The 21588-nt window shown below is 38.9% G+C and overlaps 1 protein-coding gene across 1 annotated transcript in view; it reads right to left on the reverse strand.

The window, feature by feature from the left end:
• lrba (LPS-responsive vesicle trafficking, beach and anchor containing) overlaps positions 1-21588 on the reverse strand; it is a 271239-nt gene that overhangs the window by 14710 nt on the left and 234941 nt on the right. Inside the window, exons 47-50 of the mRNA XM_079813173.1 lie at positions 19841-20008; positions 7408-7497; positions 2894-3071; positions 1117-1182 (exon numbers count right to left, since the gene is read on the reverse strand). Coding sequence (XP_079669299.1) covers positions 1117-1182; positions 2894-3071; positions 7408-7497; positions 19841-20008 — 502 coding nt within the window. The remainder of the gene's footprint in view (positions 1-1116; positions 1183-2893; positions 3072-7407; positions 7498-19840; positions 20009-21588) is intronic.

Genomic DNA, 21588 nt, shown 5'->3' on the forward strand with positions numbered 1-21588 from the left:
CCATTTATTTATTTAGTAGGTAAAAATGCAAACAAGACCCCAAAGCCATGTTCCAACACATAGTGGGAAATATTCCTAGAAGAGTGAAAGCTGTTATAGCAACAATGGGAAAATCAACTTTCCAATTTTGGACAATTGGTTTGAAACTAAATGCTTAAATTAAATTAAACGTTTTGGTGTCCACATACTTTTGGCCATGTATTGTTTTGTATTGTATTATATTATATATTCTTTACACACGTTTATAGTATACATAATATTATAATATAGATCTTATATTTACATTTATTTTACACAATATTTATTTAAAATTCACTCAAAATATCTGTAAACAGAAATTGTGCATTGGCATTTCGCATCATAGACTATATCGCATATGTTGACTATCTGTAAAAAAGAATTCTCCAAGCTGCCCAAGTGGACACATTCTCAGATTCAAATAACTAAACCAAAAAAAAGTCACGATGGACGATTAATTGTTCTCGTTGAAATTTGCTTTAGACTCTTCACAAAAAATGGCACATAAAAAGAATTTCATCATGATTTTGGATTGCTGAAGGCTTAAATTCAAATTTAATACCAACAGAGGTGGAGGTGTAGAGAGAGGTAAAGGTGTGTAGGAAGAGGGCACGTACTATGAAGTGACAAACAGATAAATTAGGCAAGACATATGATACTGAGAAGCAGGGGAGCAGAGATATAAGATGAATAGGCTCAGAGAGAGAAACTTCATAGAGGCTTCAGCCATGTTATCACACATCTTCCCTCTCTCATCCCTCTATCCTCTTTTTCTCCCTCATCAACAGGTCGGAGAGATGAGAGGAGGACATATTGTCCTGACAGCGTGTGCCACGCGGCTTCAATCAGACATTATTACACCATTCATATTCATTCAGTCTGACAGGACAGAGAGACAGAGAAAGAAAGAGAGAGAGAGCTGATGATGTACAGGCTAAGCCACAGCTCATTGCTTTCCAATTTGCATGCAAATGCTGAACTGAAGCTTGAATGGCGGCTGGGTGAAAAACAGCACTCATCTCCTCTCAAGGGCCGGGCACTCGCAACTCACAACAGCCAATCACAAATCACTCTACTGACGATTGACAAGGCACAGACCTATCAAAGGGTCAATCTCCACCGGTAACTGGTACTGCTGGTCCTGTACAGAAGAGCTTTGATGACCTGAGAGAAAGAAGAGAGAACCGATGAAAAATAGATTTAATACTCTGTACCATCACATTACTTATTTATAGAGGTCAGTCATTTACTACAGCGCACTAACGACAATAACAACAAAAAAACTAAACAAAGAAACACTCTTCTTTTCTAAAAGCAAAATAAAAGAATTAAAGTGTTTAGATAAAGTGTTTTGGTACAACCAAACGCTGATAAATATAAAAAAATCAGCCAATCATAAAAAAATTATAGTAAAAGGAAACCCTTAACGATTATTACTTGTTAGACTATATAATATGATCTGAGTGAGATATTGCTTAAAGCAATGGCACACTGTGTAACATCAACTGTCTTTTATGCCTAAACTAGACTATACAATGTACAATACACATCATAGCCAGGACTACATCGACTTTATTCACATCTCTTTACATTGTGACGTGAAGAACAGAGGTAAATCTTTCTCGTATTGTCAGTTTATTAATTTTCATGTAAACGGTTAAAAAGGGTTTTCTGGTAGTTAATAGTATTTTTTGTACATAAAAAAAACAGTAATTTAAAATGTATTCATCCCAAACATCGTTTAAAACTACTATCTGAAGAGATCAAGTTTAAAATCGAGAACCGCCCTTCCTTCTAATATGGTAAATGACTCGCAGCATTTCTTTCTGTTAGATTGATCTTTAATAAATAAAAAAACAAGAAGAAGCTGATAAATGGAGGTGGACAGGAAGCTGAATGCAAGGCAGAGGAAGTGTCACATTTGATCCAGTTCAGTCCGAGATATCAATGTCTAAGGAACTGATGATTATATACAACCAGAGTTTAGAGGGATCAAGCTCCTGAAGCTTGCCTTATATAATGTGCAAAAATGAACGTCATCCTGCATCTGACATCAAACTTGACATAACCCTAAAATACTCTCATGACAATTTTGTATGATCTGCTTAGGCCCTACAGACAGTTAGGTTCAGGATAGTCTCAGCCTCAGACGTCACGCCCAGTAACGTTGGCTGAACGTCTGATGCACAGGGCACATTTTTCTGGAAACACTTCAGTAGTTCCAAAGTTGTCATCTGATTGGTTGAATTCTACAGGATGTCTGCAAGACATGTGTGTATGTGTGTGTTGCGCTCTTTAACAGTCCGCCTGGAAACAAATGCCATGACGCCAAACTCCCTCGTGGAAGACGAACGCCGTCGTTCGACAGTGAGCGCTTACCAGGATCAATTAAACACTGGATTTTCAAAAGTATGTGAAGTTCGTGGCTCCATTGTTGCAGTAAACTTGCAAAACATTCTTGAATGAATAATTTATAGATGCACGGCCGGTCTGTAATTGCAGGGACATCGACATGACACGGAACAAAATGAACTGTGATTGGTTGTGTTACACGTCAGTCAAACGGCCTCTGGCGGTCCCTGACCAATGAAAGCTGCGATAGAGTCCAAACCTTCTGCCATCAGTCTGAAGGTCTGGCTATGCGAGACTAGGTTTAGGGGTGGAGTTACCTTCATGCTTAATTTCTTTTTCCAAAAAATCATACATTTCGGTTTTACAAATCTTACATATGAAATCACCACTTCATTAATAGTTAATGAGATTGGGTTGCGTAACCTGGTTAACATAATAACTAACCAGTATCAGAGGTGTAAATGAAGAAATCGCAATCATTACTGATCACCAAACACATTGCTGTCTGTTCGTTCTTACTCACCAGTGAGACCGTGCCACTTGTTGACGGCGAAGAGGCGGTTGGCCGTGACTGTGATGACCGCTGTGTTGGTCAGGCCTGACTGTGTGTTGGCGGCCACGTGGGTCACAGGCGAGTTGGATGGGAACTTGAGTACCATGATGACATCCTGCTGCATTTGCTCTGTGAACATCAGTGGTGTCTGCAGAAGAAGATACTGTTGAGTCCATGACCGCCATCATCAGCAGGGAGTGTAGAGGAAAAGAGAGTGATGGTGGGAGAGAAGAAGAGAGAAGAGGAAGATAAGCAGGAAGAAAGGAAATTAGGTAGTGGAAGACAGAAAAGTGTAAAAGAGCACAAAGCTGAGATTGAGGTCAGAGGTAATATCATAACTGGAGTGTTATCAGAATTGAAAATCTTTGTCAGAACAGGTTTGGAAAAAAAAAAAGCATGATTCAGTTCTGGAATGTCTGTATTTTTGTCGACAGAACAAAGCAATGTGATTTGCAATCTCACCATCAATATAATTTATTTCAAACGGTTTTGTTGAAATCTAAAATTATCTCATGACTTAATGAAGGTTGTGTATGCAATGATAATTATTTTTCATACATTTTTAAGTATTTTTAAGAGTAAGTATTTTGCCGCCGCAGGTACAAATGCAGATTCTGCGGCAAATGCATTATACATACATCTGATCATATCTATATATGATTGCATCGGCACAGACCTACAAGCTGGTAATTAACTCATATTAGTCATGTACTGCTATATAATTCCTGATAAGCCCTATTTTTTTGTCCACTAATAAAGTGCAGGAACAGTTCAAATATGATGAGATATGTTAAAGCTGGAGAAAAGAGGTCAGACCGAGATCAAAGCAGCTACACACTTTCGTTTTTACAAAAATCAATGATAGATTTGACATTTTTGGACCTTGGAGAATTCCAAAAATGCTTCTGCTAGGCAAGTTACATTTCCTGGGTAACGACAGAAGAAAAACAGTTTGTAAAGGCCTAAAGTTGCAAAAGATCATAGCAGATTTCAAATTAATCGGAACTTTCCTTTAGGCTGCCACGGTATATTGCAACCTCCATTAGTAACATTATAATCTGCTTTCTCTCACGTTCCATTCTACAATTCAGCAGATGAAGAGAAGCTAAAAGCTATATGCGCATACACAGCTGTTTGATTACTTGGCAGCAAAGTCATCCAACCATCAAGTTGACTTCCTCAGTGAGGCAGGGCTGTGTTTGTAGAAGCAGGAGATAGTGTTCAGACTGGGCAGCCATGCTGTCACTCTTATTAAGCAATCTGATTGGCTGCTGCTTTATAATTATATTTATTTACAGTACAGATTAATCACTTTAAAGAATGTCTATTTCAAACAAATATTTTAAATATTATAGAAAACTATTGTAGAAAGTATATTTATTCGCTTATAAATAATAAGCTCATATATTTTAGTATGTCTCTCTCTCTCTCTCAATGTCACCATTAAACTGTGCTCTAATCCAGTCTAACTGTTGTCGTATGTCTGTGATGTCTAATCCTGACATGTGTGTGTGATTTTTAGACACAGTATGGAGACACAGGGCTAATTGGTGTGCCTGCAGTAAATTAGACAGACAGCTAGCGCCTTAAATAGTGTTCAGCCTGTGAGTGCCATTAAACAGAGGATCTACCCTCATTAACCTACTGGAGACACGGAAGAGGGAGAAAAAGAGAGAGAAGTGCAGGCAGAGGGAAAGAGATAGATTAAAGGATTACAGAAAGAACGGTACTGTGTATAATCCAAATATACAGGATCACATGAAAATTTAATGTTTATTTAAAAGAAGAAGAGTCTAGTCTTGTCATACCATCTATCTTACTTCAGAATGCTGCTTTTGTTGCCTGATTTCGTCCGAGTGATTTTTTCCCCATTAAATTCTTTCATTGGTAATTTTAAAGGACAACAAAAGATAATAAGCCTGTCCAAAAAATACTACTTTGATAATAAAATGGTACAGTGAGCATTGGGAACAAGGAAGCAAGGATGTTGTGTTTTGTAAGAATAAGAACAAGAACAAGAAGATCATATACATGAAGGCACAGAAGCTTATAGAAACAATTACAATTTGAGCACTTTTGACGACAGGGGATTCTACTGGGTTCCCAAACCTTTTGTCCAATGGATTTCCATTACTTGCATGATTGCACCCACAATCATAAACAAACAATTCTACCCTTTTTTTATCAGATCTTCAGTTCAGAGTGATGTCTATTTAGCTTTCACAGTCAGTTTTAGACTCTGTGCTTGGGATTGTGGGATTATTATGAAGTTGTGTGTTCAAAGGCTGTGTACAAATTAAGTGTCAGTGTTACGTAAAGTCAGAAATCCAGTTCTGAGCCTATAACTATATCTGCATGCGGACATTTAGAGGAGAGCGCGTGGGTTTGTTTCCATACAGGCAAGCAGGGGCTGTCATCGCCACAGAAACACACAGCTAATGGGGGTTTCTAGGCCGTCACCCACAGTCTCTCAGTTTCTAGACTAAAGACCCTATCACCTCAGAGCTCTCTGCTCAACCATAGCACTTTTCCCACTTCTGGGACCCTTTCTCACGCTGGGGGCTCACTGAAAGAGGACAGGAGAGAGGAGAGGGGAAGTAAAGCACAAAACATCATGGGTCGATTTAAGTAGGCAGCTATCAGGCCCGTTTTCAACCAAAAATGGATCCCCTAAAACCTAAACTGTCCTGTTTCTCCACTGACTTGTGAGTCAAACTGTCTATATTTCTTTCTACCCTGACCAAACCAAGTTTGCTATTTCATTTTAGATCAAGATAAAAAAAATAATAATAATAATAAGTGGCTAGAGATGCAAATGCAGCATATATAAAGAAAGGGATCAAGTCAGCAAAAGAGATTTTGCACTGCTGCACAGGGTGATTACAATGGATACAATCTAGTTTTATGAATTCTAGCAGATCTAGCTTTTGCTTTAACAAATAAGTTGTTTTGAACACTATTTGGTGTTTACAATCACATTATCCTGCACTCCAGCACCAAATGTTAGTTTGGTATATAAATATGTATATATAAATATAAGGAGGAGTTGGCCCACCCTTTGCAGTTATAACAGTTCAACTCTTATGGGAAGGTTTTCCACAAGGTTTCGGAGTGTGTTTATGGGTTTTTTTGACCATTCTTCTAGAAGCACATTTGTGAGGTCAGGCACTGATGTTGGAAAATAAGGCTAAGCTCGCAGTCTCCGCTCTAATTAATCCCAAAGGTGTTCCATCGGGTTGAGGTCAGGACGCTCATCTACGTCTTTATGGACCTTGCTTTGTGCACTGGAGCGCAGTCATGTTAAAACAAGAAGGGGCCATCCCCAAACTGTTCCCACATAGTTGGGAGCATGAAATTGTCCAAAGTGCCCAGACTGGCCCATCGGCTTGCCAGACAGAGAAGCGTGATTCGTCACTCCAGAGAACACGTCTCCACTGCTCTAGAGTCCAGTGGCGGTGTGCTTTACAGCACTACATCCCACGCTTTGAATTGCACTTGGTGATGTGAGGCTTGGATGCAGCTGTTCGGCCATGGAAATCCATTCCACGAAGCTCTCTATGCAGAGAGCTTCTTGAGCTAATCTGAAGGCCACACAAAGTTTGGAGGTCTGTAGCTATTGACTCTGCATAAAGTTGGCAACTTCTGCGCACCATGCGCCTCAGCATGCGTTGACCCTGCTGTGATTTTACGTGGCCTACTTACTGTTGTTCCCTATTGCTTACACTTTGTTATAATACCACTAACAGTTGACCGTGGAATATTTAGTAGTGAGGAAATTTCACAAATGGACTTATTGCTCAGGTGGCAACCTATCACAGTACCACGCTTGAATGAGTTCCTAAGAGCGACCCATTCTTTCATAAATGTTTGTAGAAGCAGTCTGCATGCCTAGGTGCTTGATTTTATACACCTGTGGCCATGGAAGTGATTGGAACACCTGGATTCAATGATTTGGAGGGGTGTCCCAATACTTTTGGCTATATTATTGGCTATATTATATTGACTTCCATAGCCACAGGTGTATAAAATCAAGTACCTAGGCATGCAGACTACTTAATTTTTTTAATTAATTTTTATTTCCATATCTGTTTTGTTTTAATTTTAAAGTTTTAGCAACCTGTTTGCCATTTTGTGGTTGTGTTATTATTATAATACATTTTTATTTCAGCTTTGGTATTAATTATTTTAGACCATGTCAGTCGGGGTGCCAGTTCTCCTCTGGCCAACGAACAAACAGTATATGATTATGATTCTGGCAACATTACAGGTCAGAAGTCATGTTAGATCTGAATATTTGAAAGATCAGGGTTATCATGCCGGAGACGAGTTATGTAAACCATGCAAAAGTCTGCTGCATGTAAAAGTCTGCTGCTTATCCCATGTAAAAGTCTGCTGCATAAACGTTTGTGGACATGCTGATAAATTTGCAATGGTCTGCATGTCAAATTAGACAGTGAGAGTGTTTTTGTGTGTGTGTTACTCACCACCTGCATGGCAGAGCTGCGTGGCGGGTGAGGCTCAATTAGCAGCTGGCAGGGTGTCTGTCCAAAACTTCTGATTTGAGACTCCACAGCCTGAGAAAGACAGAGAGTGAGCGTTATGGAGGTTCGGTGGCACTAATGAAGAGATATAGGACTATAAACGTCACCTTGAGACAGTGGCTAACTTGCCCTGGACAATATCAACTAATACAGACACAAAGTATGTCTGTGAGAGTGTGAGCGGGGAAAAATGTGAGAAAAAGAAAAGTGGTGGAAATAATGATCATAATAATGGGAAAGGGCTGCACAGGAGCTGGATTTATGTATATTTCTGTGTGTGAGAGTGTGTTAAAGCAGAGAAAAGTGTGTATAGAAGACTAGAGAGGATCTTGACCATGAAAAGAGTACTGACAAATAAAAGGCAGAAATATGGACAGACTACTCATAGCAAGAACATTTACAAACATGTTATCACATCTGTCTTTTAGGGTTGCTTACTGTAGCTAAAAATTCATTACGGCATGTTTTTTACATTATTGTTTACTAAATTATTGTTTACAAGTATACACGAAACAATTTATTTACATACAATACAAATATGTACCTACATTATTAAAACTAAAACATTTTAATATATGAAAAATATCATACTTCCATACATTTTTTTAGCAATGATGCAACAAATCCCTGAATGTGAGTTTTTATCCAATTTAATTGATTCAATTGATTCATGGAAACTAACTCTAACACTAACTCTAACACAGCTTTTGCAGCTGTTTTAAATAAAAATGTTATTTAACAATAATGACACAAGGAAACTACAAATAATTGCTGTGATATCCGTGAATTTGCTTAATTTTCTATTGATGCCAAAGTCGTTGTTAATATGAATATTTGATTGCCTAGTGCTACAACATTAGTGCAAGTATCCCTCCATCCCACAGTTCAGTTGTGGTCCTGTTCAGTCGTGTGTGATGCATGTTAGAGCATTGTGAATCTCAGATGGGATTTCCATCAATCAATAGAGAAACTGTCCCGATCCCACGCTAAAGAGAGAGAGAGAGGTATGCCAGAAATGTCCCAGCTCTCGTCTGACTGCTCTGGCTCTAACTGTATTCATGAAAGGAAGTCAGGAGGCTTTCCACGTCCCTCTCATTGTATTTCTTCACTGTTCCACCTCTCTCTTTTTCCACTCTGCTCAGACTGCCCTTCTTTACATCAATCCTTTCCGTCTGTTTCTAACTCTTATTCTGCTCTTCATCGCTCTTTCTTCATCCCGCTCTCCTGCTTTGATCTGGTTCGGCCCACTCTGCTGGTAACAATAGCCTTCACCACACAAACTCTTCTTTATATAGTGTAAATCCACTAGTGATCTCATTAGAGGCATTGATGGAACACAGATGACAGGACTACTGTGTCTGGAAATACCATTCTAAAGAAGCGGGGTTCAGAAGAGGCCACGCAAGGGAAGACACCTCGTTTCAATTATATGATTGGTTGATTTCTACTTAAAAGCAATGGAATTTGACACTGTGCGGCAACAGTTCTTCATTTCTTGACCAAGTCTTTGGTGCTTGGCAAAACCACATTGCGTCACCTATTCAGTATGAGATCTTTCAGTCTTTTTTCAGTCAGATCACTGTTTGTGTAAGACATTAACCTTACTAATTTTGTTTCATAGTCCTTAGTAAGTAGATGGCATATTTAACCTCTTCACAGGCAAAGACAGACGACGGTCCCAGATTATTTAAATTCAACATTCATTGCATGTTAAAACATTGCAATCTTACTTGTTCGGGACAAACTGAGTATCATTCAGGGTATATCCATATGAATAAAGAATGTTTAGAGTACATTTTACATGCTAAGCAGTGATTATCTGCATATAAAATACTAAATATAACACATTTTTCATCATTATTTGACTTAAATCCACATTAGATCGCAATTGGAAGTTAATTCAAACATTCAATGGTGGTTTAAAGTGAGTTTTGAGTAAAAGTGTAATATTAATATTTGAAATCGTGTTATGTAGCTTTATGCTAATTGTAGTTCTAATGCACCTGTCGTGCCAGGAGCTATTTTATTCCATAAGGACCCAAGAATACTTTTTTGTTGTTGTTGTTGTTTTCTAGAAACACTTCAGATAATGGGTGGATTAATGTATAGTGGGACGAATGTGGTGAGATGGGCAACCCATGTAATGCCAGAATAAAGGCTAATAATAACTGAATACAAACAAAAGAATAACGATAAAATAATAATGAAGATTAAGTCTCATACCGGCAGAGGTGTGAAAGGTTTGTCATATCAGAACAATAGAACATGAATGGAGCAGTTCTACTAGCCAGACATTAGACACTAGACTGCAAATGAGTATTTAAAGGCAGTAAAATATTTTATTAGCATCTTATCTTATTCATGCTGGAGCCTCGTTTCAGCATCGTTTCAGATTTGAAACTAAGCATTATCAGACTTGTGGCTTCAGTTTCATTGTTTCACGTTTCTACAACACAGACACATCATATTTTTATACATTTAAATTATATTCTTAATATTTTTTTTATGTTTGAGCTTATGTATCACCACATTAATAACAGTAATTCTGAGTGGGGTCCAAAAGTCTACACTGGAAATCATAAGGGATTTAAAATCTAAACTTGTAAAATATTAAAATAATGTAATTATATTTATTATATTATGTTATTTATTATTAATACATTTATATTATATTATATTATATTATATTATATTATATTATTATATTATATTATATTATATTATATTATATTATATTATATTATATTATATTATATTATATTATATTATATTATATTATATTATATTATATTATATTATATTATATTATATTATATTATATTATAAATAGAATGAAAATACATTTGAGCCCTGTGATGGACTGGCGATCCAGGCAGGGAGATTTCCTGCCTTTGGTCCGAGAAATGGGGATAGGCTCCAGCATCGCCGCCTCCTCACATTGGACAAGTGGTTTGGATAGCATAAGATAAGATAGGTATAATAAGATAATCTCCAGATATTAAAATAACAATATTTTTCATCGAGGTGAAAAGCTGTCTCGAGATATCAGCATGACGGAGTTGAGTTTGTGGCAAAACCTTTTACAGTGCTTGCATTTACATACTTATTGTTATATTGTTTTTTACCACATGTGATCATTCATACTAAGTAGAACTGAAGTGACATACATTACAAGATGATTAGTTAACACTATAGCTGTACGATTCATTGTTAAAAGATTGTGATCTCGATTCAAACACCAATGCGATCTCATTCCTAAATGACAATGATTTGCCTATGTCTATCAAACCGGTGACAAAATCACACCGGAACATTCAGATGCGCTGGTGCTGCCACTGAGCCAGAGAGAGCAGTTTTCATGTATAGGTATGTGAAACAGCTTCACAGAATATTCATATTATCACAGAAGTACTGGGATAAAAGTTTATAGTTCAGATAAAAACACTGATGTCTATCAGAAGATGAAAGTTGTAAGATTACTTTTATGTTGTCTATATCTGATTAATCTCATATAGAACCAGTGTGGTTCATTAATCAGCTAGCAAAGCCGTTATACCGGCTGGATTTCATTCTCTTCAGTTTCAGCTGAAATGCAATGCCTGACATTATCGACTATGGGTTATTTGAGACGGTCATATTCTTTTTAGATAGGCTATTTCTTTTTCAAAACCATTGATGATATCAATAATGCAGCAGTGTTATTTTGTTCTCATGTTTTTTAACAGTAGACCTATGTTTTATCTAAAAGTTGTGTTGTCATGAAAAATAAGGTGTGCAGCACCAATCTGTCATATACAGTACATATAGCATTATAATGAGAACAAGATTGTAATAGAATGCTGTAAATTCTGTGATTTGCTGATTGTGCGCACCCACCCCCCAGAGTACTTTTTTGAGACCTATCAATGATCGAAATGAGAAATTGGCAAAAATGCCCATCCCTATTCAGTCCCTCAGTAAGTTTCTCAAACATACACCAAGATCTCAAACAGATCGTCTAGTTTCATGTAACGCTGTCTCTAGTCAACTAATGTCATTCAGAAGTGTGGCATAGGAGTTGACGTAGCAAACAGAATGAAGGTCGAGTGTGTCACATTGGGACAGTTTGTTTAAGCCAATATGTGGATGTGTCTTGCCCAGGCACCTGACCCATCTTCATTAAATCCTCTCCTGACATTTACTACCACAGTAGAATGAGGCAGTTCTCAGGTCAGAGCATCCAGCCAATGAGGAGAGAAGGTTATATGGGTGCTAGCCATGCTAGAGGGGCCAATCTCTTTAGGGGCACTAGTGCGTATCTGATGAGGTCTCTTTATATTCTCCACATTTAAATGATGGAAATACCCCGTATGTATGCATTGCGTGCGTGCGTGCACACACACGCACACACACAGTCATGCTTCATGAGTCACCTGATTTACTCTAACCCTTGACAAGGCAATTTAGCTGTACAACAAGCTGTGACCAAATTTTCTTATTTTGCATAATGAGGTCCCTATGAATACTTCGAAGATGTTGGGGGGGGGGGGGGGGGGGGTTCTCTCTAAATGTAAGCCTTTTAAAGGTCAGATTAGAATCGGACTTGAGTAAAAGTGAGACCTGATTTGGAGGAAAAGGACTGTTTATATGTGTGCGTTTATTTCACGTGCAAAGGGAGCCCTTTGTGCCTGTCATGTTCTTTTTTTGTGTGGTGGCAGGGCAAAGACAGGAAGTAATCATCGTCTGAGTAAACATGGCCCAGTCTCCTGAATGACCCTAATCTGCCATGAGACATTCCACACACCCTATGGTCTACACGCACACACACACACACACACACACACACACACACACACACACACACACACACACACACACACACACACACACACACACACACACACACACACACACACACACACACACACACACACACACACACACACACACACACACACACACACACACACACACACACACACACACACACACACACACACACACACACACACACACACACACACACACACACACACAGGGTTCTACATACATAGAGAGACGCAATTACGCACACAGCTTGCCATCAAAAAACCCAAACTCAGCTGCTCAGACTGACAAATCCCAGTCCTGCCCCAACCAGACCTGAAATGCAAGATACAAAACTAAAACTAGAACCAGAACCCAGCAGTTGGTTTCCCCACAACCCAATTTGAGAAAATCCAGAGCCGGTCCCATACTTGGTGTTTCCAGACAAACACACACACGCTGTTCTAAGAGCCATTCTAAACTACACTCTACTCATTTATTTTTCTAATTTAGCTCTACAAACCGGGGTCCAAAATTAACTTTTTTCCACACCTGCCAATGGTGACTGAATTGACAAAATATATACCACCAAAAATGCATGCAATTCATATCTATTTGTCCATAATAGTGTGAACAGCACAAACCACATGAAATCTTTTCAATTCTGATTTGTGGTTCTAATTAAATCAGATACAGGTCTGACTTTTTGCAATGTGACCAGTGTGAAGAGTCATTTTGGGATTCACTGACTTTTACATCACTACAGATCCACGCTGAAGGGAGTTACTACAAAGATTTCACATACTGGTTGTTTTTTCTCTATACAAGCAAAACCAAAGGAGTGTACCATAAATAATTAAAAAAAAAAATTCTCTCTTTCTCCTTATCCTTGTCCTAATCGTATTCTCACAAATTCGCTGGTATCTACTGCACATGAAATAACTTTCAAAAATGAAAATACTGACTGACACATAATACAGAAGTTTTTCATTTTTCCTTCACTTTAATTCATTATATGCTGGAAGTCTTAAGTTCTTGATAGATATGCCAATGTCCACTTTGTGAACAAACTGTTCTTTTGAATGAGATATTGTCAATGAATCAGTTGATCTAGTTCAGAAAACAGGTATGAATGAAATGTTCAAGAACCAGACTGATTCATTTCTAAAGCAACTAATGCAATAATCCGGATGCAGCAGTCATAAACCCACTGGAGGGGACGATTTTCATGGAATAATGACCTAAAAGTTTGTTAAATCACACAAAACTGTCATATACTGTATCTTCAAAAAAAGTATAGCCTAAACTTTTACACCTTTATTTTCATACAGGTTTGAAATTGCATGAAGGTGTGGAAATTATGACAATTTTCACTACACTGTGAATTATCCCTATTATTTATGTACGGTATGTATGTATTGATTTATTTACTAATATTACCTGTTTTTTTTTGGGGGGGGGGGGGGGGGGGGTATTTTACCAGTGCTTGGCGTGTTAATTTTAGACCCTGCGTGGGTTGTAGCTAAGAATAAGATGTCCTCAAGGTAGAAGGAAGAAATGGGTGACAAAGTCATACATGCTCATTCTAGGACAGTATGGCTCATCAGTGCTGTTCTGATATGCATTCTCTCTCACTCTCTTCTCTTATGCCATAGACCCTGTTAAGTTTTTTTTTCAAGCATGTTTATTACAGTTTGATTGCAGTCACGGCCATGTGAATTTATCGATCTCCTAATGGCCTGTGAATGGTGGAGCGGAAGTCAGGCGTAAGGATTCCCATTTAACCTCTGCTTATTAAACAGGAAGTGTGCAGGGTAATGGGCTGAACTGAAGAGATGACTGGAGCAGATAGGCAATGAATCTGCATCAGATAGTGGGATGAAGAAATAGACAGAGGATTAAGGGCATGGAGGGTGGGAAGGAATAAAAGAAATGGACAGAATGAATGGCTAAAGGAATGGCTAGATGGAGAAGGATGAACAGATAAAAGAAAGGAAGCATGCAGTGAAGGAAGGAAAGAGCATTAAAGGGATAGCAAGAACACCTAGATGGGAATAAGGTGAGTCGAGTCATTAATCAGCCTCAGTCACTGAGCATGAAGGGCAGGAAGGCTAGAACCACTCTGACACCAACGACTGCCCCAGTGCACACATTCACACCCACACAACTGCTTCAATGCAGGAAAAGAATGGCACTGTGTGACCTCTGCAGCAGAGATGCTATATAAAGGCGGAGAATGTGTAAGAGTGAGGAAAACTTGATGTGTGGATATATGCAGAATTGAGATTGAGGTGCAGTTAGCTGCTTTATTCACTGCCTGATGCTACCAATTGCTGCCCTTGAATAAAGTAACCTGTAACTGTTGGTCTAGAATCAGTTTCTCCAAACAAAATCCAAGACTTTTCTGATATGGCTGTACATTCTTGTGTATCATAAAAAAATAGCATTAGAAAGTAGTCTGAAGTACTAAGTGCCCTGAAGCGAACAAACGCAATGTCTTACGCACGTGAGCTGGAACCGGCATCGCTTAGCTCCACGAGTCGGTGGGCGGGCTTGAGGCGGTGCTTCTGCATCCTATTACGTCAGTGGTCGACATATTGTGAGATCTCTCGTTTTCTGGGCCTGGTGTCTATAAAAGCTTTTCTTTGACTAATGCTGCGTTCACACCGAACGCGAATAGAGTGTCTGGCGCGAGTGATTTTCATGTTAAGTCAACGGAAAGGTGCGTTGACGCGCGTCTGGAGGTCCTGCGGTACGATAGACGCGTTTTGCGCGGTGCGATGGACGCGATTCCGCCTCATTCGTGCGTCCAGTTCGCGCGAATGACGCGAACTGTGCTTTTTGTGCATTCACGCATTTGAAGCGAATTCGCATCTGACGCCGAGTTGAAAAATCTGAACTTTGGCATCAATTCGCACTGCGTTAACCAATCAGGAGCCTGCTTGCTGCTGTCATGTGGTAAAGTGACGTGATGAGAAACCCTGCATAATTTAAAAATACTACTATTGTGTCACAGAATGTAGTTTTAAGACTTTTTCAGGTGAGAATGTAGTTGTTTAAAGCTCAAATCTGTGGTTTATTTATAAAGAGAGTGCCTATTTAAAAAAAATAATCTTGTGTTTTTGGAGTTGTGAGATCCAGGCGATCACCGGGCGCTCATCGCTCATTAACCCCGGCGAGAGCAGCCTTTCCTCAGCCAGTCCTTCTGATGTTTGCCGCTGGCTCTGATGTCCTGTAGTGGTTCATCTTGTGTGGATCTAACGGGCGATCTTTGGTGTCTGCCAAATCGTTTTGACTGAGGGCAAAGAGAAGTTTCATAACTTAATTTTTTTAAGGATATTTAAATATACATGCAGTGAAGATAATGTAGGAATTGCCTGGACCACATTTGTGTGGCTATTAATGTTTAATATATATTTTTAAAGAAAATTAAAAGAGGCAAATTAAGAGAGGTGTTTTATGACATATATTTCTCCTGGAGCGCCTTGAACGCGCGTCTTTCGCTTCAAACGCTCAATTTTTACGAATGGATTCAAAATGTTCAAGCGTCCAACTAGATTTTGACGCTCTATTCGTGTTCGGTGTGAAAGCAGCATAACAAAGACGTTTTCAGCTCTGAAGCTTACAGGATATTCTTATATCACAATTAACTTTTATATACCAAAGGCTCACAGGAAAGTTGATTTCTCAATTCATCACCCCTTTAAAAAACGCCTTGGGTTAGTTTTTTTGTTTTGATGCGGCGCGTTAAAAACTAGCCGACCAATGAGATCGGCGCTTTTGTTCACGTGCCTGGAGCTGCTGAAGTGACAGTAAAACACGACTTGGTGGCTCTCAAGCACAAAATGGTCTTGCCGAGCACACATTGATACGACGAAGAGAAAGTAGGTAGACAAAGAAGATGAGCTGCTAATGCGGCTTGCCAGTGTGTGTGAATGGTTTTGGCAAGCACGTAAATACGGTCTCTCTTCTTCCTCTGTGTGACAAGCCAGTGTCCAACCTTGTGTACCGGGAGCGCCATCTACTTAATTTGCACGTTCACTCGGTGCATCGCTAGTAAAAATCGATTGGGTGAGAACACAAAGACGCGCCAAAAAACGTTTCGAAAAACGCTGGCGATAAGCACGTGCGATAATCGTCCTGTTGTGCACAGGCCTTTACTCTGCAGTTGGTTCACATTCCACCTATGACATCATAATTAATTTGACGAAATAAATTGAGGCTGTGAAGGGACGGAAGTCTAGTGCATTAATGTTGTGAACCTGGGTGTCTTTTAGCTGACAAAACAATTAAAATACATCCACTGAACATTTGTGCAAAGACATTTCGCCACCCGAGTGATCAACAAAGAGACATACATCAGTACAACAATGGCTCTACTTTCGTCTCTTATATCAGTTTTCATTTGCGTCCAATTAAATATGCTGTCTACTTTGACTAAAGTCTATGCATTAAGGGGTTTAATGCAATCTGGCTCAGTCCTTAGGCTCACATCCAGGACAATAATGCAAGGAACAACCAAATAACAGTGTCCTTGAATAATGGATTACAGACCACCATGCCAGGTTAAGTAACACCAACATCCTGCTCGTCTGGGATGATGTAAAGCAGATAGTCTTGAATGGTACATGTTCTTTATGCTAGCACTGGATGCTATGTGTACTGTCCTCAACAGTAAATGGGGTCGCTGAACAAAAAAATATGTCATATTTATTACAGTATTCTGGCAAGAGAATTCAGACATTCAAGAGCCTTTATCCATCATAAAAGTCATTCGGTTCCAGTATTTATTTTTTAAATGGAACCGTTCTGAATAAGAAAAGGAACTGGTTTGCGGTTCAACCCTACTATCTAAGTCTTCAGGTAGATCAGGTAGTGCTGTTCCTTAAGGAAAAGCAGTACCTGGACCTGTTTGATGGACATCTGTAGCTGTCAGTGGGGCAGTTAGTGAGCTAGTTCTGTCTGAACTGGTCTGTGCTTCTGTATGGCAGCTCCCAGAGTGAAAGAGATGAATAATAAATGAGTGTGGGAGAGAGAGGTAGAGAAGGAAACACAGAAAGAGAGATTCCTATTGAGTCTGTACTATGTCTTCAGGTCTCACGGTAACAGCTAAACAAATGTTTTGTAAGTGTCTGTTGAAGCTCAAACCTGTTTACAATAGCTCTGTTCAAAAGCATAGTGTGCTGACTCGCTGCCTACTGACTATACAGTCAGCTGTCTTCAAAAGGTGCTATTACATTGGAGAAATTTTTGAGCAAAACATTTGCCCAACAACGATAAATGGGACCCTAGGACTACATTCACACTGCGAGCCTTAGTGTTCAATTCCGATTTACTGCTCAGATTTTTTTGTATAGCTGTTCACATTGTTGTTTTAAATGTGGCCAATATCAGATTCCAGTGTGAACAGATCATGGTACTGGACTGACCCACATGCACAAAAGAATGATAAAGACATCACACAGAACGCTGTCATACGGAAGTAAACACGGAGGACATTAAAGTAAGCGATTATGCGTTTATTTATTGATTTAGTGATCTGCTGCGGAAGCCAGCGAATTTATACACAAGCAATATAAAAAAAACAAAGACGAGGATCTGAAAAAAGAGGGCAGTTTTTAAACACTGATACAAGCCCTCATGTTTTGCATGTAGAGCTGTCACTGTAATACTTATTTTCGGACACATCACTGTCCTTTACTGACTACCTTTCGCAACTGTCTTGATAACATCGGGTATGGACAATCTTTGAAGTGATTCCATTCAGCATAGAATTGTGACAAATGTTGATCTAGAGTGATGTTAAAGTCGCATTAATTCCAATATGACTGTGGTCGCATTGCAAAACATCTGACCTGTATCGGATTTAAGACACATATAGTAGTGGTCCAAATTGGAATTGAAAAGATCAGAGTCACAAATTAGCAAAAATAATTGATTAACGGATTTGGCCCATATTTGCCTGCAGTGTGCTGTCATGGTACCTTATAAGTGCTCTACACAAGAAACAACAGCACAAATTCTATATTCACATTTGATTTTTATAGAGAAAGAATGTTGCATTAAAAAAAAATTCACTATTTTGTGAATGCATGTTATAGATCTTACTGTAAATGATTAATTCAAGTAATTGTCTAAAGTCTGTCCCTCAATCGACTGCAAGCTTGTATTCCTTCAGGAGTGCAACGCTCACATCTGGATAACCAATCAAAAATTGGTCAACAAAACCAAGTTCCCACCCAATATTTTTTTCTGTTTCGATAATCTGTTACACTTGGATGTATGTAATAATACAGAGAAAAGATCTGTTGCTACTTCTGTTTCATCACAACTTTGACATGCTTTGTACACTCCAATTTTTTCTTAGGGTGCTTTCACACTAGCACTTTTGGTGTGCACCCGGGTTCGATTGACGTCAGAGTTCGGTTCGTTTGGATGATGTGAACGCGGTCTTCCTAACTCGGGTGCGCACCTGCGAACCGTACCTGAGTCCACTTAAAAAGGTGGTCTGGGGTGCGGTTCATGTGAACTCCGGTACGGTTTGCTGCTGATGTGAATGCAATCGTACTAAACCGTGGAAGTGAACCGCTATTAATGATGTATGATTTTATAAAAATGTGTGTTTGTGTGTGTTTCACTCATTTTCCTGGCGAGCGTGACTGCCGTACTGCAAACAGAGAGCTGTAAATCTAATTTCTGCTCACCTTCAGTGTTTTTTAGAGCATTTGCATTATACTCGCGGCAGATAGACGCAAGTGCGATTGCGTACTGAAGCTTTAGAAACAAAACCAACGGTTCAAAAACAAAAATATAAAAGTGAGGTGAGCAACACTATGCATTTCGCCGCCTTCACGCTCGCTGTCGTTACCAAGCAACCGGGTAAACAGCTGCTGCTTTGATGACGCAAACGAACCCCGGTTCGGACCCAAATAATATAATATGAACACAGTCCAGCGGGGGCAGGGGGAGGGGGGATCAATCGAACTCTGGTTCAGTCCAGGCAATCGAACCAAGTGTGAAAGCACCCTTCATTTTTGTTTTCTATGGAATAAAACAATTTTAAAGATAATTGCGACTTTTTATCTCACACTTCTGACTTTTTTCTCAGAATTGCGAGATACGAACTCGTAAAGCCAGAATCGCAGAATATAAATGTGCAATTGCGAGAAATAAAGGCAGAATTGCGACTGACTTTATAACACACAATTGCGACTGCGAGTTTATATCACCTTATATCACCTAATTCTGATATTTTTCAATATTGAAAGAAATATGTTTATTTTTTATTTCTCCTGCTTCAGTCCACTATCTTGAATTTATCTTTTTCATTGAAGACATTGCAATGCATTCTAGGATTGGCTCCTCAGCAAAGGATACATCGGACATTGCCTTAGAATTTGGCCAAAGTGATATATCTTAGAATACAATCAAGCCTACTTTTTGGAACATTCTTCGTGTCAGGTGACGCTTTAAAAATGCAATAAAAATGGGTCAAAACAGAGCAAATGTGTCCTTTTGGGAATAAGGTAAACAGAGAGAGATGTGTCCATGTATGTGAAAGAATATGTGTAGGAGAAAGAAACACACTCACCTCTCTGAGCATGGGGTCAGATATGGAGCTGAGGTTGACCGCTCCTTCATAAGTCAGGTAGTAGAAGACATTGAGTGCTCTGATGGCTTCAGGTCCCTGCTGCTTGTATCCGAATATCAGATCAATCCACTGATGCAGCTGACAGGACACAAACTCACTCTCCAGAGCCTATAAAAAAACACAAGAGATAAAGCTATGTCATTCAAGCTCAGTGAAACAACACCCTGTCCAAAAGAACAACATCAAGATGCTGTAGGTAAATAAGCTAAATTGAGGGTAGTTAGTGAATAAGACACGGTGAAATACCATGTGGCATGACTGCTTAGTGAATTCACCACAGATTGTGATAGATTTGTTTTTTTTGTTTTTTTCACATGCCCAACAACTCATGGAGAGCTCCTAAGAGAACGTAACCAAGTAGCATGATCTGTCAAAATGTGCTTTCAACAGTCACAAATGACATAATACACACAAATTACAAGCATATGCTTCCAGGACAGAACCGCTGGAGCAAAGCAGATCGTCTTACATGAGCAGGACGAGATATCTTTGCTCCTTTGTTTAGTCTCATCTCTACGTGCCATGGGGCGTCTGAGAGCGTTGTTGTTTTCGGAGCTATGATTGTTCTTCGACTGTCATAACATTGAAACACAAGCTGTTTCTCTCTTCATTAGCCGCCAAAGGAGGGCCTCCGTTTATGACTGCACATAAAAAACAGCAATTGTGTTAATTTGCTCAAAGCTGTGTGGGCACAAAGGCCTCTAAACGAGCCCAAATGAGTATGAGAAGAGCCTTGATTGTCATTGCTGCCTTGTGTCACATTAATTTCGAGACAAACATTAGGCCCTGCACTTAAACAGCAATTTATATTATTTAAACGCTTACCGGAAGGGTCTTAGCATCACTCATTTAAATGTGAATTCACTGACAGCTAATTTCGCTTAATTTGCACTCCAAGCTTTCTTAATTAGAACTTTAAATCAGAAGGGCAATAAAAGATGCTGTGAAATGTGGCATTTGCAATACGACAACAGGTTTGACAGCAAACTGGTTCAGCTCTTGTGCAGGAATAACTTCATGAGTGATATTACAATATCAGTAAAAGATGATAGCAAAAAGTTCAGAGATGAAACCTAAAACCAAATTTCTTATGAAATTAGATATTCTGTTTGCTTGTTTGTTTTTAGCTTGCACAGTGTGTGTTATGGAAATTCACACTAAGGTGAGAAATAATTGCTTGGTTTATAATCAGGACGGTACTCAATACTGCTCACTCTATATTAAAATGCTATACTTTATAAAACATTACTATAGAAAGTAATTTAATTTTTCATATTTTTTAAATAAAACATAACTAAACAAAAACAAAACATTTCATATTTTTTTTATAAAGAGTTTAATATTTCTCTCTTTCATTGTTTTACTACCAATGCACAACATCTATTACAAGCACTTGCCTAAAACATGCAGATTTATTCCAGTTAATCTATTTGTCTACAATTTTATTAAAAAATAACCCGGAGGGATTTGGAGGGATTTTTTTTTGTTATTATGTGGATGGATTGACCCCATATTGTTCCACGACTTGTCTGTTTCCAAACTTAATACAGGGGCTGATGGGCATTTAATGTGGGCCGCCATCTTGTGTCAATCAGCGCAGGGAAACAAAGAGGGGGGCAATGTTATTGGACACCAACTCTCCAGAGGACTACCTTTATGTTAATCAAGGAACTCTAAAATCAGGAATG

The sequence above is a fragment of the Gobio gobio genome, assembly GCF_949357685.1.
Source record: "Gobio gobio genome assembly, chromosome: 3".
NCBI lineage: Eukaryota > Metazoa > Chordata > Actinopteri > Cypriniformes > Gobionidae > Gobio > Gobio gobio.